Source organism: Salvelinus alpinus, chromosome 24 (genome assembly GCF_045679555.1).
Source record: "Salvelinus alpinus chromosome 24, SLU_Salpinus.1, whole genome shotgun sequence".
Taxonomy (NCBI): domain Eukaryota; kingdom Metazoa; phylum Chordata; class Actinopteri; order Salmoniformes; family Salmonidae; genus Salvelinus; species Salvelinus alpinus.
Genome location: NC_092109.1, coordinates 13,624,051 through 13,639,459, shown reverse-complemented (window position 1 = coordinate 13,639,459; position 15,409 = coordinate 13,624,051). Strand labels below are relative to the sequence as shown.

Sequence of the window (15,409 nt, the reverse complement as noted above, 5' to 3'; positions counted from 1 at the left end):
GAGAAGGTTAGTGTGTATGTGAACTATAGAGGGGGAGGAAGATGCTTTTAAAGTAGGGGTGTCGGAACTCATTTTTCCACTGGGCCGCATTGTCAACGTTTTTTGGAATTTCCTATGTTCCCTGACTGTCTAGTGATTATTAAAGCGCTGGACAATCAAGAAGCAGGATAAATGTAGATCCATTGACAGTGCACAGGGATTATTAGAGCAGTCAAACTCTATGAATATACGTCCATTATCATTTCTACAGTTTCGATTTCATTTCAGTTCGCCCCCCGCCCTTTGTGTTTGTCACCAAGATCAGATTACTAAGCCTCATTGCACCAGAGATTCAAAGAAAAACAATCATGGTTTTGTTCTCCCCGGTCCCATAAGACCGCAGAGAATCGAGGACACTGGTGAGAACCAAAACCTTGGAAACTGGAAGAGCCGGTTCCCCTTGGTCCCATGCTGCTGCCACTGATACCTACAACAGTGTCATTTTTCCACCCATTTCCATTGAAAGTCACTTCTATTTTCTCCACTCTGGGGCCTTTCTAGTGCATTCCCACGTTGTCAAGTGCCTCAGTGGAGACTTGAGTGCAGTCATGTTCTTGGCCAGAGTGATAAGCTGAGGAAGAGCTGGATGTGTGTTAGTACCGTGTGTTTTGTAGTAGGCCTACCGTGTGTGTGTGTGTGTGTGTGTGTGGACCTCCCTAACCCAATATCATCCCCTGAATTATTGAGGAGCTGCCTGCACCTCTCCTGTGGTGCCCGCTGGGGGTGAATCCAGTGCAGAGGTGACACACACCGGGCGACCGAGGTGACACACACCGGGCGACCGAGGTGACACACACCGGGGTGATCTAATGTCACCTAACATTAGTTGCATTTTGCAACATCAGCTTGGCTTTAACCTGGCTGCTATACTGTTTCTACTTCAGCCATCTTCTAAGGAATTGTTTGGCATGACAGACGTTTCAACGGAGGTGTACTACAGTGTTTGTGAACAAGTTCATTATCAAGAAGACTGCATTGTCTGCGGTGAAATCCTGAAACTACATGGCAGCTAGCCAGGCCTCCTAGCCATTGGCCCGCCGCTGCTCCTTCACATTGAGGAAGCAGCCTTTTCTTTCGTCTCTTCTTCCAGCAGGCTCCCTCCCACCGTAGGATTTTTTTCTCTTTTCTTTGGACCTAATTCTCTGGGAGACGAGTTTTGTCATTGACCCAGCAGGCAGGCAGCATTCCTGCAGCAGCCTACAGAATCAGGATCAAAAAGCTCCTTCCATAAGACTGCAATACTTATAGTCTAATCACATTCTAGCATATTAACCAGATAAGTGCTACTACCTTCTATAAATAACGCTATCCTGTCACATCAGACACTGTGTGCCTCACATTTCCGCTCAACACACAAACACGCTCTACTCACCAACTACTTCCCTTCTCTCATTTGAACAGCTCAGTTGGGTCCCAAATGGCAGCATATTCCTGATAGGCCCTATTCAAAAGTATGGCACTATAAAGGGAATAGGGTGCCATTTCGGGAAACAGCCAGGGACACCCAGTCGAAAATTAACCCCTAGCTCCCCCTAAGGTTAGGTGAGAGAGCGCGAGAGAGAGCTAACCGGAGTGTTTTGTAATTGGTTCCCAGTGTATTTCAGTGGATGAACTTGAAGTGGGTCAGCGAGTCTCAGTTGGACGGCAGAGACTGTTGGGAGATCTGCACATGCCCAGAGTGCGTGTGAACATGAACACACAGACAGTGAGAGATGGGGAGATGAATGGTAGCCCTGGAGACAGGAAGCTCTCTCGATCTGCTCAGGTTCCAGGTCAGCTGCAGCCCCTCCTGCCTCCTTTATCACCCCGCCCTCTCTGTCCAGACCACTGACTGGCTCCGGGGACATGTACTGCAGTGGGAGATAACCGCTCTCTCCTCCTCCTGCCTCTCACCTAGCTACCTCCTTTTCTAATTCACCAGCTTTATTGGCCACTTGAGCTATGTTTGGATAAGACAACTACAGCAGGTGCCAATTTTTGTGTGTGCGTTTTGTATATGTGCGTGTCCTAGCTTAAATAATTGACTGTGTTTAACACCGAAAATACTCAACATCACCAGGGTAGGTTGGAAGAATGTGAACTGAAGGATCTCACTCCTTCAACACAGAGCAGGTTTCTACCACACTGTGTATGTGTGACTCGTGGGGGGGTGGGGGTCTCTTTAGCTGCCCCTAACAGCAGTTGCCATGACGACGCCACTGACCTGCGAGACGGTGGGTTACTGTCTGAAGGGGAAGAGCTGTTACTGCTCCGAGGAGAGGAGGAGAGATAGGGGAGACTAAGGACCTGCCCTTTGACCCAGTTCATTCACCATTACACTGGACCAGTGACAGACACGCATACAGACACAAACACAAACCAACACGCAGAGGCCTGCAAGGAGTTTATATGACTATGGTGTCTTTTTAAAGCCACAAGCCATTGACACACCTCTCACTTTAGCCACTCCACTGTTACTTAATGCAGTTATTATTGACACACGTACTACTTAAAAATTTTTGTTTGTTTATTATATATTTGTTTTATTTAACCTGTATTTAACTAAGTCAGTTAAGAACAACATCTTATTTACAATGACGACCTACCAAAAGGCAAAAGGCCTCCTGCAGGGACGGGGGCTGGGATAAAAATAGGCCGAGAGACGCCACAACACTACATAAAGAGAGACCTAAGACAACAACATAGTAAGGCAGCAACACATGACAACACAGCATGGTAGCAGCACAACATGGTAGCAGCACAACATGGTAGCAGCACAAAGCATTATTGGGCACATACAACAGCGCAATGGGCAAGAAGGTAGAGACAACAATACATCATGCGAAGCAGCCACAACTGTCAGTGTCCATGGTTGAGTCTTTGAATGAAGAGATTGAGATAACACTCAAAAACTGGACTGTTTTTTGTTGCAGCTCTTTTCAAGTCGCTAGCCTCAGCGAACTGAAAAGAGGAGCGACCCCGGGCATGTGTGTGCTTTGGGAATCTTTAACAGAATGTGACTGGCAGAACGGGTGTTGTTAGTGGACAATGAGGGCTGCAGTAGGTGTGGAGGATGAGGGCTACTGTAGACATGTAAATGAGTATGTAGAGGGAAAATTGGTTAATACCAAGAACTTAGCATGTCTGGAAATGCTCTGAACATGAAGGCTCGTGCCAAAGGCAAGGCCTGGGGAAAGTTTTGTGGACTAGGGCTGGAGCAGGTATTGAAGGTTGCATTAGCTCCCAGAGGCTAGCTAAACCGTATGTTGCACTGTGGTGAGGCAACAGGCAGCGTACGTTTCTTGTTAATGAGAGCAGCTTATCAGGCAGCATATCTCCTCAGGGAGCTAGCTAGCACTAACTCCGATTTAAGGCTCTCTCGCTATGCTTACACTGTAGCTTAGCCTTAGCCTATCCTTCCTATCCCAATCACCCTTCCCGCATCCACCTGCTCTTCTTCAGTGTACTGCACTCTCTCTCTCGCTCGCTCTCGCGCTCTCGCCTTGTATGTAACCTAATCCTCCATTCTCCTGCTTTAGTTTCTGTATCCGTCCTTCTCTCGTCCCTCCTGAAGTCCAGTCTCACCTCTGCGATTGAAGTATGTTTGTCATCTCTTCGCGCGCTGCCTTCCTTTTGACATGATGTTTCCTTCGCTCTGCCGCTCACACGCATCCCTCTTCCTCTCTTCTTCACGTCGCCCTCTCCTCCTCACATCGGTCACATTCACCCTTCCCTTCATACACCTCATCTGCAACACCTATCCCTCTCTCCTCCTACTGGCTCTCTGCGTCATGAATAACCTTTTAAGTAGTCAGCCAGCTACTCCATCTTGCTGTGAAGTGAATGGAGTCCAGACCTACACACACACACACACACACACACACACACACACACACACACACACACACACACACACACACACACACTGTTCTCCTCTGATATACCTGATTACTCACAATGTAGTATGCTGACAGGCCCTTAGGGTTGTGTGTGTGCTCGTGTGTGAAATCAACGCAACAGCTGCTGATGGCTGACAGTCTTATAGTAAATATGCCTCGGTCCTCCAATGATTGGGTCCTGACAAGCCGACTTATCTGGGAAAGCCCCTGGTAAATAACAACCATGATGATACGGCTAGATGTCAGTATAGAGATTACAAAAGGCGATAGAGTGTGTGGAGCGAGGCATGGTGATTAGTATCTGGATAGTACAGACTGGTGCATGGGTTCCCTGGAAAACCCCGGTAACATTAGTCATTTAATGCATTTATAATATAGAATCATATATGCAATTTAGCAGACACTTTTATCCAAGGCTTGGTCATGCATGCATACATTTTGTATTTTGACCTCTTATCCCTGAGGCACGCAATAATTTTCCTCTGTTTGGCCCTCAGTGTGTGCAGACGTCAGAGGCCCAGTCGTGTGTGTGTGTGTTATTATGACTGATAAGGAGAGGCTAGAGCAATAAACCAAAAATTACAGACACCGACATTGCCTTCCTTTTACCGAAGCATTTTGCGTATGTCTGTGAATTTGCTACACAACGTTCCTGTAGATTGTTCTAAAACGATTATTTGGTCAACGGTAATAGCCTATGCATTATGTTGATTCCTGCTACGAAAATATCTGCCCGTCCCTGTTTCGCTGTTGGCTGCTGCGTGAGCGAGCATCTCTTACTCCCTTTTATCACTGCGCACGGAGGGAGAAAAGCATTCTGAGAAGCACAAGCATTTGACCGTTGCTCAACATGCAGTTCTAGTTAGAGAAAGGAGAGTCACAGCTTTTTGTGAGGTGTATCATGTATTTCTCACCTCTTACACTCTAAAAAGAAAAGGTTCTTGGACTATCCTTTTAGGGGTTCTTCAAATTGAAACTGGGGGGAACCCCTATAAGTTGGAAGAACCCTTTAAAATGGTTCTTCAAAGAACCCCTCAATGGATCCTCGAATAACCTTTTTGAAGAACCTTATGGGGTTAATTTTTGAACTACCCCGCCCTAATAATAACGGGTATATCCTGAAGGCATTCAGTTGTACAACTGACTAGGTATCCCCCTTTCCCTTTCCTCTGGCGTGTTGATGTTAATGTGTTGAGGTTCTCCTTATCCATAGTCAGAATGATTTTCCAGTGCATGGTGATCGAACAGGTTTCCTGTTATATTCATCAAACAGTAATTATACAGATGTTTAACAAAACATGCACACAACAGTATTCATACCTTGGTTTTTGTGGTCATGAAAAAAACATTTCGATAATGGTTTTCATACTCATACCATAATGTAGAGGCCTATGGGATTTTCTTTGAAGAGGTAAGGGCAGAGGATATTTGCACAAATATGAAAAGATGGATGGTATCATCACAAGACAATAACAATTTATATCATATATGGGACAAACCTTACCTTAAATTGAGGATATCTTTACATGTTTCATTTAAGTGCCGCCACCTGTCGTTTCAAATCCAAATGTTTCAGTTGGGCTGTTAGGTTCCTGCAAGAACCGACACCAACTAACGAGGTTCCTCGATGAACCCCACCTCCTATGAGGTTCTTGGAAGAACCTTTTTGGGGGCAATTTTCAATGCCAAGAACCCTAAGGTTCTTCAAAGAACTTTGAGGATCTTAGAAGAACCCTTGTTGAACCCCACATTTTTAGAGTGTACATTTACTGATAGATTAGTCAATTAGCCTACATGGCTATATAGCAACAATATCATATTTAGAGTTAGCAATCTAGCTAAGTGTTTTGAGTTCCCACTTACTCAGGTGGTGAGTAATATATAACCCGATGTCGGCAAATTCTCTGAAAAGCCAAAAATACATCTGGATCCTATTTTGACAGGCTGCACATCAAAATATCAATTATGCATTCCCTGAATATGTTAGATGAATTAGCTTACTTTTTGAATCATAGGCTACCATCTCCGTTGTCTTACTGGGGGGGAAATGGTCTAGAGCCCTACTGTTAATTTAAAGTAACTGTCCATTTAAAACATGTTTATAAAAAACAAAAACAAAAAAACACGTATTTTTATTGTGCAAAATTGGTAGTTATCACAATAATACTTTTGGTCCGTATCGCCAAGCTCTAGCACCTCACCAAACAATTACTGATTGCTGATTTTAGCAATATTTAAAAAAAAATAGCTACACTTATTGCGATTTATCGATTTTCGTCCGTATCGCCTAGCTCTAGGAGAGGCCCCCTGAGACGGGCCCGCTTTCACTCCTTTAGGCCTTCTTGTTCCCGCTTATTATAGGCTACTCAATTCTGTCTCTTGTCTCTCAGACTTGAGTACTAGCCTATTACTTGTACTCACGCACTCATTGGCTACGATTCTCCTCCCTTCTCCCAAATTGTGCACGTGCAACTTAACTCTCTTAACTCGCCTAGTTCTCTCACTTTTTCTTTCACTAACTATGTTCTGCTCACTTTTCCCCCTGAGCTATGTGGCTATTAGTGTGATTGTAGGTAATCCAGTGAGGAGTGGTGGCAGTGGAAGTCTTGTTCAGTTTCTAACCCAGGAGAGCATGGTGGGCTGACAGCCCCATGTCTCTACAGGCTATTAGAGATGGCCATGCACTAGCCCTACATCACTCACTCACTCACTCACTCACTGACTGACTGAGTCGGACATGTTGTGCTACGATGCGGTGCGCTGATGAAGATAAAGCGGGAGTAAGTCACATTCTCTACGCACTCCAGTGAACAAGGCCTCCATTGACCAGGCACATTCCATATTGAAATTCTGGACTGCCATAAAGCACCCAGCCATAGCCAACTCTGTCATCAGACCAATAATATCCACTGTGAATCTCGTGGCCCCTTCAAAGAAGCGAGTGCAGAGTGCGCATTGGAAAGAAAGCGTAAGCCGTTCACATGTTTCTTTCCAATCCGCCCAGCAGTTTCCTTTTAGTTTCCTGATTTGAGGAGTAGTTGAGCGTCAGCCATTTCGTACCTGGGCTGACTGTTGTTTCATGACAAAGTACGATAGTCAAGGACTGGATTCTCTGGAGGATGACTTGCATCACAACGTTTTTTCTGTTCATTCTTCAATACAACACAATTAAGCCTGCAGCCTTCTGCCGTATTGAGCTGCTGTAGATGCTTCTTGCTATGCCTGACTGAAAGTGGAGTTTCTTTGGACGCCTTCCAACAGGAACTGCTCTATAATAAAACATTTCGAACAAGAGGCTCTCACAATGGCAGAGTTTGCAATAATACAGCCATTAGTGGAGGAAGAAATAGCTGAGATTTTGATTTTGCCATCTGGCCTCAATGAGCTGACGGCGCTATTTTCAACCTTCGCCTGCTAGATGTTCCTCAATCTCAGGTCCTCGGAACGACACTGGTCCCGGAGATGATTCTGAGCAGTCCCTCAGATGGTTAGCTGGCGTCAATTTAGTCCGTTCTCAAGTGCTGTTTTGTTAAACCTAGCCTAAGCAGTTTTCCAAGGAGGAAGGCACTGATTCTTCACAAAACCAGGACAAAAATGACTTTTCTTAGATTTTTCACAACATTTAATCCATAGAATGGTCCTTTTGGAGGATTGTTGATATGTATTTGACATTTTGTATCTGAAAGCATAATAAAAACACTATTAATCAAAGGAGGCACATTTATGACATTTTGGAAATCTAAGAAGCGGTAGATCTGTTCTGTGTGCTATTTCTATGCTTCCCGTTCTTACGTTTAGTTTTTGCGGCTTTTATTTTCGGTTTTGTAGACCAGCTTCAAACAGCTGAAAATACAATATTTTTGGTTATGGAAAATATATTTCACAGCGGTTTAGATGGTCCAATGATTCTCTACACTATACTTGATTGTTTTGTCACAAACTGAAATTAGGCTAACTATTTGGATTTTAACAGCCAAGAAATGACAGAGCCATTTCTGCACAGTTCATCTTTAAGACGACAATGTTTATATGTAAGTGCTACAAAGCAAGAATATGGTAGAGAGCCAACTCGTGAACTTTGATATGCCCATGGAATATATTATGTTAAACAATATATATAAAAAAGCCAAATCTTGACATTTATTTATTTTTATACCACTCGTATTTCAGCGCAAGCGGTAAAGCTTCATATGACACCAGTTTTTGCTTTGTAGCACCTACATATGGAACATTATGGAGTCTTAAAGGGGGCCTAGGTAAGGCCAAAATGTCATGAATATGCCAACTTTAAATATTTCTTAATTATGCTTTTAGATACAAATGTCAAGCATACAGTACCAGTCAAAAGTTTGCACACACCTACTCATTCAAGGGTTTTTCTTTATTTTTTACTATTTTCTACATTGTCAAATAATAGTGAAGACATAAACTATGAAATAACACATGGAATCGTGTAGTAACCAAAAAAATGTTAAACAAATCAAAATATATTTTAGATTCTTCAAAGTAGCCACCCTTTGCCTTGTTGACAGCTTTGCACACTCTTGGCATTCTCTCAACCAGCGTCATGAGGTAGTCACCTGGATTGCATTTCAGCTATGTACGCTGCTGCGCTCGCTGTTTCAGTCAAATTTCTACATGGAGGAGAGAGGGAAAGGGGGATACCTAGTCAGTTGTACAACTGAATGCCTTCACCTGAAATGTGTCTTTTAGCATTTAACCCAACCTGAATCAGAGAGGTGCCGGGGGCTGCCTTAATCGACATCCACGTCTTCGGCGCCCGGGGAACAGTGGGTTAACTGCCTTGTTCAGGGGCAGAACAACAGATTTTTACCTCGTCAGCTCGGGGATTCGATCCAGCAACCTTTCGGTTACTGGCCCATGCTACTCTTTCATGGTCTCGGAGTGAATTTGCATGTCCCATATAATGTGGTAATGATGAGTCGAAATCAACTTAGCCTGTTGTTTTCTGGCACATTAATTTCATATGCAGCCACAGAGTGGTGGCTCATAGGCTTACTGTGCTTTGATTGACGAACAACAAGCTTGACAAGTTTTATAAAAGGTTTCAAACTAACTGAATAAAGTCGATCTCACGTCCTTGCCATTCATAAATCATGCAACGTAGTTATGTACTTGGTATCGCATTGGGACACGTAAACTAAAGATTTTCGATATGAACTTCATCAGGACTTGCCAGACTGTGACGTTAAAGCGAGTGACTCGTCAGTAGCCTTCCGAGTCGCACCTGTAAGAGCTGTTCATTTGGCTCCCTATTTTGCATACCGATTAGGCTTTTTGGCTATTATCTGCATATACATTATAAAAACATTCGATGAAGATGGTATATCCTCCTCACTCCAGGAACAATAGGTAGGCTAGTGGAGAGAGCCTCACTCTGGTCCAAAATATGATCAAAGAAAACAGATTGAATTGTTTTAAAAGCTAATTATACTTATAGGCCTATGGTATTTTCAAAGATATTGATATAGATCTACTGATTTGGTCAAAGTGTTGACAATGGAGCCGTCAACTGCTGCTTTCTGGGTAGCAAAGCCCATGATTAACACCTGCTTCATTCTTCAATCATACCTGTATCACAGGTAGCTGAGAAAATGCCTCTTAAAAGGAAGCTTGAAGCCTGTGGAAGTTGGCAGACTCTTACAGGATTCTTTAATAAGAAATCTGTGGGTCAGTTGCAAAACAAGTCTTTTTAATCAAATCAAATGACGTACTGCAATTCACAGAGTTGAAAACACTTGTTGAACTTCTTTCAGGAATTTAATTGATGTTCTGTCTCTTCTTTTAACACGTATTGACCCAGAACTTAATTGAACATCTGTTCTGTTTATTTTAGAGACCCATTTTGTCGGTTTGAAAAACTGCCGTCACAATTTGTCATTTTAAATTGTAAACACAAGACCACAACTCCTTTCTCCAATCTGGGAGGTAAACTCAATGAAGTATTCCAAAATGTTGCTCTGTGTTTCGGATGGAATCTAGGCATTAGAATGTACCTGAGGAAACCAAAATATAGTTTGTTTGACAAAAATGTCTTAACCCAGGGAGCCTGTCTGGCTGGCTACTCCATGTGCTTGTAGAAAACACTGCCCTGACCTTTCATATGTTTGCCTTAGGCTTAGTGTCTGAATGGAGATGCATTGTCAGTGCACTGACGAGCAACAGAGTAATCTATATGCAAATTCAAGTGCCAGCTCACTGTTTATACCTCAGGTAAAATAATGGGGAGTGGGGAGGCATATCCATGAGGTATGCTTTGTTTGTCCAGATAGGTCTCTTCTCTGGGCCAGATGAGTGCCACTACTGTGCTGTGGCTCTGTAGCTTTATTGAAAGTAATGTGAAACCTGTTGAAGAGCTTTGTTTTTATTATCCAGTGACGTTCTGGACCAAAATGTACACAGCTCTCTTTCTGAAGAGATTTTAAAGGGGCCCATTTATCTGTAATGTGTTTCCATACTAAACAATGCTCAGAGGGCATTGTGTTGATGATAGCTGGCCCTTTGCTCCGGCACTTTCAACACAACACAGATGTAAATGATAATGCGTTGCAGATCCTGCTTATGTGTCAATATGGTCTCGGAGAACAAACGATTAGGCTATGTAATAGGGTTGTGACGATTATGGGATCTTGGGTAACGATTGTCAAGCAAATGGCCATGGTTATCGTCATAATTGTAATTTTTTGCGAAATGTTTTTGTAAAATAGAAAACAATCTTTATTTGACTAGGCAAGTCGGTTAAGAACAATTTTTTTATTTACAATGACGGCCTACACCGGCCAAACCCGGACGACGCTGGGCCAATTGTGCGCCGTCCTATGGGACTCTCAATCACGGCCAGTTGTGATACAGCCTGGATTCTAACCAGGGTGTCTGTAGTGACGCCTCAAGCACTGATATGCAGTGCCTTAGACCGCTGCGCCACTAATGCATCTTTTAGGAAATTTGCTAAGACATACCTAGTGAATACAACACAGATTTGGTGACGCCCCTGTCTCGAAACCGAATGGTTTTGACCGCTTGGAACTTTTGGAAATGAAGCATCTCCTCCTGACTGTGCCGTTCTGCTTGTAAAACTATTACCACGTGTACCCACTTTATGTAAAAATGGGTACACGTGAGTAAACTATTAAATTGAATATAAAAATACTCAAATAATGTATTAAGGCAATTATGACAAAATAAAATGTAAGCTCACGGTTGTCAATAATTGTCGATTATACGATTGTGCCAGCCCTGTTATGTAACTGCTTACAGAGCAATTTATGCCGATAGTTCAGGGCGGCTGTGGAAAACTATCAGATCATAACGGATGCTGCCTTCGCCCTTAGATCGTCTTTTGTAACTTTTGGTAAAACGTCTTGGACTGTTATTGAAGCACCGAGTGGAGCCATACCAGGGAAGGTCACTCAAACATCTAGCGCCCAGGCTGGCGATTAGTCAGGGCTCCAGAGTGCAAGCATTTCACTCGCATTTGTGAATAAAAATAGAAATATGACATTTATAGCAAAATAAATTCTGCAGTAGCTGTTTTCAAAATGTTAGTCGTTTTTGTTTCATATCTGGTAGGTAATCACACACAAAAAAAACTGCCTTACCTGCCCACTAGTTCAATTTCTTCAATCTGACACTCTCCCTCTGACATTTCTCTCTTGCCTTAGGACGTTAGCTGTAGTAGCTTTAGCCTCCAAGATGCACCAGTAGTTCACTGAGCTGTCTTGACACCTGACTCTCCTCTCCCTCTCTCTGCAGTGCCTGAGGATGTCGAGCAAGCGGAACCTGTTTGTGCGTCTGGTGCCGTGCCGCTGCCTGCGGGGGGAGGAGGAGGCGGTGACGTCTCTGGACTACTCCCACTGCAGCCTGGAGACAGTGCCTAAGGAGATCTTCAGCTTGGAGAAGACCCTGGAGGAGCTCTATCTGGACGCCAACCAGATCGAGGAGCTGCCCAAAGTAGGACGCAGACACACACAGATGGATGTGTTCATAATAAGTTCAGAATGATACACACCCAAATACCCTGATCATTTCTTTTTGTATAAACAAAGGTGGTCCTGTAATGTATATAATGGTTTAGAAACATGAACCTTTCCAAGTTGCAGTGACCACTCCCTGGCAAACACTATCTCAGTAGAGTGACACAATGAAATCAGTCCGTAAGGAGAAGGCTGTAGGACTTGATCAAGTTGCGGCCTCTGATTTCAGTCGGGCCTTTTTCCTCCTGCTGCTTACAACACGGAGTACATTACCAAGGGATGATTGTAGTGGTTATGTAAGGCGAGAATATCCTGCCGTTAGAACGGCGCCAATCCACAGTGCTGCCCTGTTCTTACCCCTTTCCCCACACACTCAATCAGTCTATAATTCTCCAAGTGTGTTGTAACGAAGTCCGCATCGGGTGGCTGTTGGGGCCCAGCGACTTGATGCTTGGCTGTGAATGAGATGCAGCTTCCTTTACAAACCAGAGTCCTGGCTGAGTCATGCTGCGAAGTCAACTTGTCTTATTCCCGCCCGCCCTCTCTCTCTTTCTTCCTATCTCTCTCTCTTCTTCCTGTTCTCTCTCTTCCTCCCTCCATAGCAACTGTTCAACTGCCAGTTGCTCCACCGGCTGAGCATGCCAGACAATGACCTCACAGTGCTGCCTGCGGCCATCGCCAACCTCGTCAATCTCAGGGAGCTGGACGTCAGCAAGAACAGTAAGCACAATGACCAGAATGACCACTCTTTCAATAAGAATATGACAAGAATGACCACTTTCAAAAACAATATGACAAGAATGACCATTCGTTCAATACAAAAGCACTGTATGACCAGATCAATAACATAATATAATTTTGTTGAGGTCTTTAAGGAGTTGCAGCCTGCCCCTTTGGGTACGTTGTTTATGTTTAGAATGACTCCCATTCAACTTTTACTTTAGGACTCTACATCACTTATCAAGTCACTCATTCTGAAAAGTGGATTTTGACTGAAGAGCCAGCCCACTTCTCCATATTTGTGCAGTGTGAATAAAGAATGTTAAAGTTGGCAATGGCTAGTCAGAGATGGATGGTTCAATAATAGTTCGAGACTGTTTCTACTGTCGCTGGACTAGACTCGCGTGCTAGACTGAAAGAGACTAGACAATACCTGCCAGCTTGAAGTGGAAAAGCCCTGCCGTTGAATTATCATAGTTTTAAGTCTGTGTGCAAGTCAGTGTCTTATCAGCAGTGGGATGTTCAGACTACTTAACTAATTGCCCCTTAGTGTCCCTCTGTTGTCAAAGAAAATTACTGAAACATAAAGTGGATTAGATTATGTAAAAAGTGTCTGTGTCGGTTAAACCATCAACCCTCCATTTTTAAATTGAGAAGTTAAAACAAAGAAAACCCTTAAAAGTATCAATAACACACAGAAGTGCTGTTTTACCACATTTTTTACACCCAACAGTAGATCACACCGCTGACAAACCCTTGTGTAAAAAAAAAAAATACAAAAAAATAAATAAATAAAAAAAACACAAGGAAGTTATGACAGGACAAGCTGAGGCCTGCAACTGATTCTGTACACTAGAATACATAGGCCTAGCACTACCTTACAACAACTGGCCAAAATAGAAATGACATCCTAGTTCATGTATATAATAGTGGTGCACTACGTAGGGTGTCATTTGAGGCTGAACCGGTGCCAATTGTGAATGAAGCGCCCCAGAGCTGTCTCTCATCTCCAGTCTAATGGAGGAGCCGCTCACTGCTAGTTGTCAGTGTGAGAGAAAGCGTGTGTATGTGTTGATGGCTTCTGGATTGATCAAATGTGATTATCACCAAATAAGGGCCTCACAGACGTTCTCTAAGCAAGATTCTCAAATCGCAGAGTTGCATCAGCACACGTTTACTATTGAGTGACATTTAGTTTTTCAGTTTGTTCACTTTATCTAGCTACAGTGATTGGGAAAAATATAATATCTGAAAAACAACTAGAACACTACCACTGCTGTAAAATGGCGTGGCATATAGGCCACCTAACCCTAACCCAATTCCCAAATAATCTGGCACCTGTTCATTTGAGCACTGTTGAGTTTGATAGAAATGCTGTAATGGCCAGTCCTCTCAGATTGCTGTGCTTTGAGAGAATGCCTCGTACTGCCTTTATTACAGTTATTACATGATCTCTGATGGAAACTGAAAGATCAGAGTCCATCCTCAGTTGACTGGTGCACACAGACATTCTCAAACACACACTGCTACATACGCACACCATTTTCTGTTCTACTGCTCCAGTGCACTGAGTGACAGGCAGCTAAATAAACAAGTAGCAAAGGAAGTAAAGTAGCACCATATTGTTTCTTGATCTCCACTTGGTTTTTGTGTCCATCCACCACAGTGGAGTCCGTACCAGACTAATCAAACAGAGTAAGGAACATCTGGGGAGTTTTTAGTGACTTAAGGCCACATCTGTTTACTTAATAGAAGCTTACCCTCCTTCACCTAGTACTCAGGGCTAAGTGTTGTGAACACGAATCAAAGTATACGGAAATAAACCTTGAGACGTGCTCACGAACCGCCCCCCTCGAGTTGAGCCACTGTCGAGCGGATGTTTTCCATGAGAACTGCCAGACACACTCTGTCAGCTTCTCTCTGCTAATGTGTCAACTCCTCGAGCACTCAGCCCTGTGGGTGTTTACAGAGGAAAGGTGCAGCCCAGGCGCCTTAATGCAGAGCTAAGACCAGACACTTCTCACAGAGGACTGACTGACTGGCTGGCTGGTACTAGTCTACGCCACTCTCCTGCTGTTGAAAACAGAAATGCTAGCATGATCCCCTTTTCATAATAATTAAATGTTTTCTTAACACATTTTTTTTTTTTTCCCTATGCCCACCACTTATTGAAACATTTGTCAACATGCTTTACAAAGATTGGAGGGAATATTTTTTTAAAGTAGGCCTAAATCAGGGATAGGCAAAATTTGGGGGTGGGGGCCAGTTGACCATCCCTGGTCTAAATGGAAAATGATGGAGTACATCTGTCTGTTTTGTGTCAACACATTAGATGTAGGTTCTGAGGGATAGGCTGTTCACAAAGTAAGATCAATATGTTAGCCTACTATTTTTGATAAATATTCACATACAATCATATACAGTGCCTTCAGAAAGTATTCATACCCCTTCTTGTGTTACAGCCTGCATTTAAAATGTATTAAATTGACATGTTGTGTCATTGGCCAACACATGTCAGTGGAATTATGCTTTTAGAAATGTATTAAAAATGAAAAGCTGAAATGTCTTTGGTCAGTAAGTATTCAACCCCTTGTTATGGCAAGCCTAAATAAGTTCAGGAGTAAGACATTTGCTTAAATGTTTCAATTTATTTTTGTAATTTAACCTTTATTTAACTAGGCAAGTCAGTTAATTAAGAACAATTTCGTATTTACAATGACGGCCTACACCGGCCAAACCCGGACGATGCTGGGCCAATTGTGCGTTGCCCTATGGGAC

General features: G+C 43.2%; 1 protein-coding gene across 6 annotated transcripts in view; it reads left to right on the top strand.

Annotated features, from left to right (window-relative positions):
- The window catches only part of LOC139552199 (erbin-like), a 117,361-nt gene that overhangs the window by 48,062 nt on the left and 53,890 nt on the right, over nt 1-15,409 (top strand). For all 6 annotated transcript variants that reach the window (XM_071363679.1, XM_071363682.1, XM_071363678.1 and 3 more), the window contains exons 3-4: nt 11,691-11,888; nt 12,514-12,631. In XM_071363679.1, coding sequence (XP_071219780.1) covers nt 11,700-11,888; nt 12,514-12,631 — 307 coding nt within the window. In that variant the 5' untranslated portion in view covers nt 11,691-11,699. The remainder of the gene's footprint in view (nt 1-11,690; nt 11,889-12,513; nt 12,632-15,409) is intronic.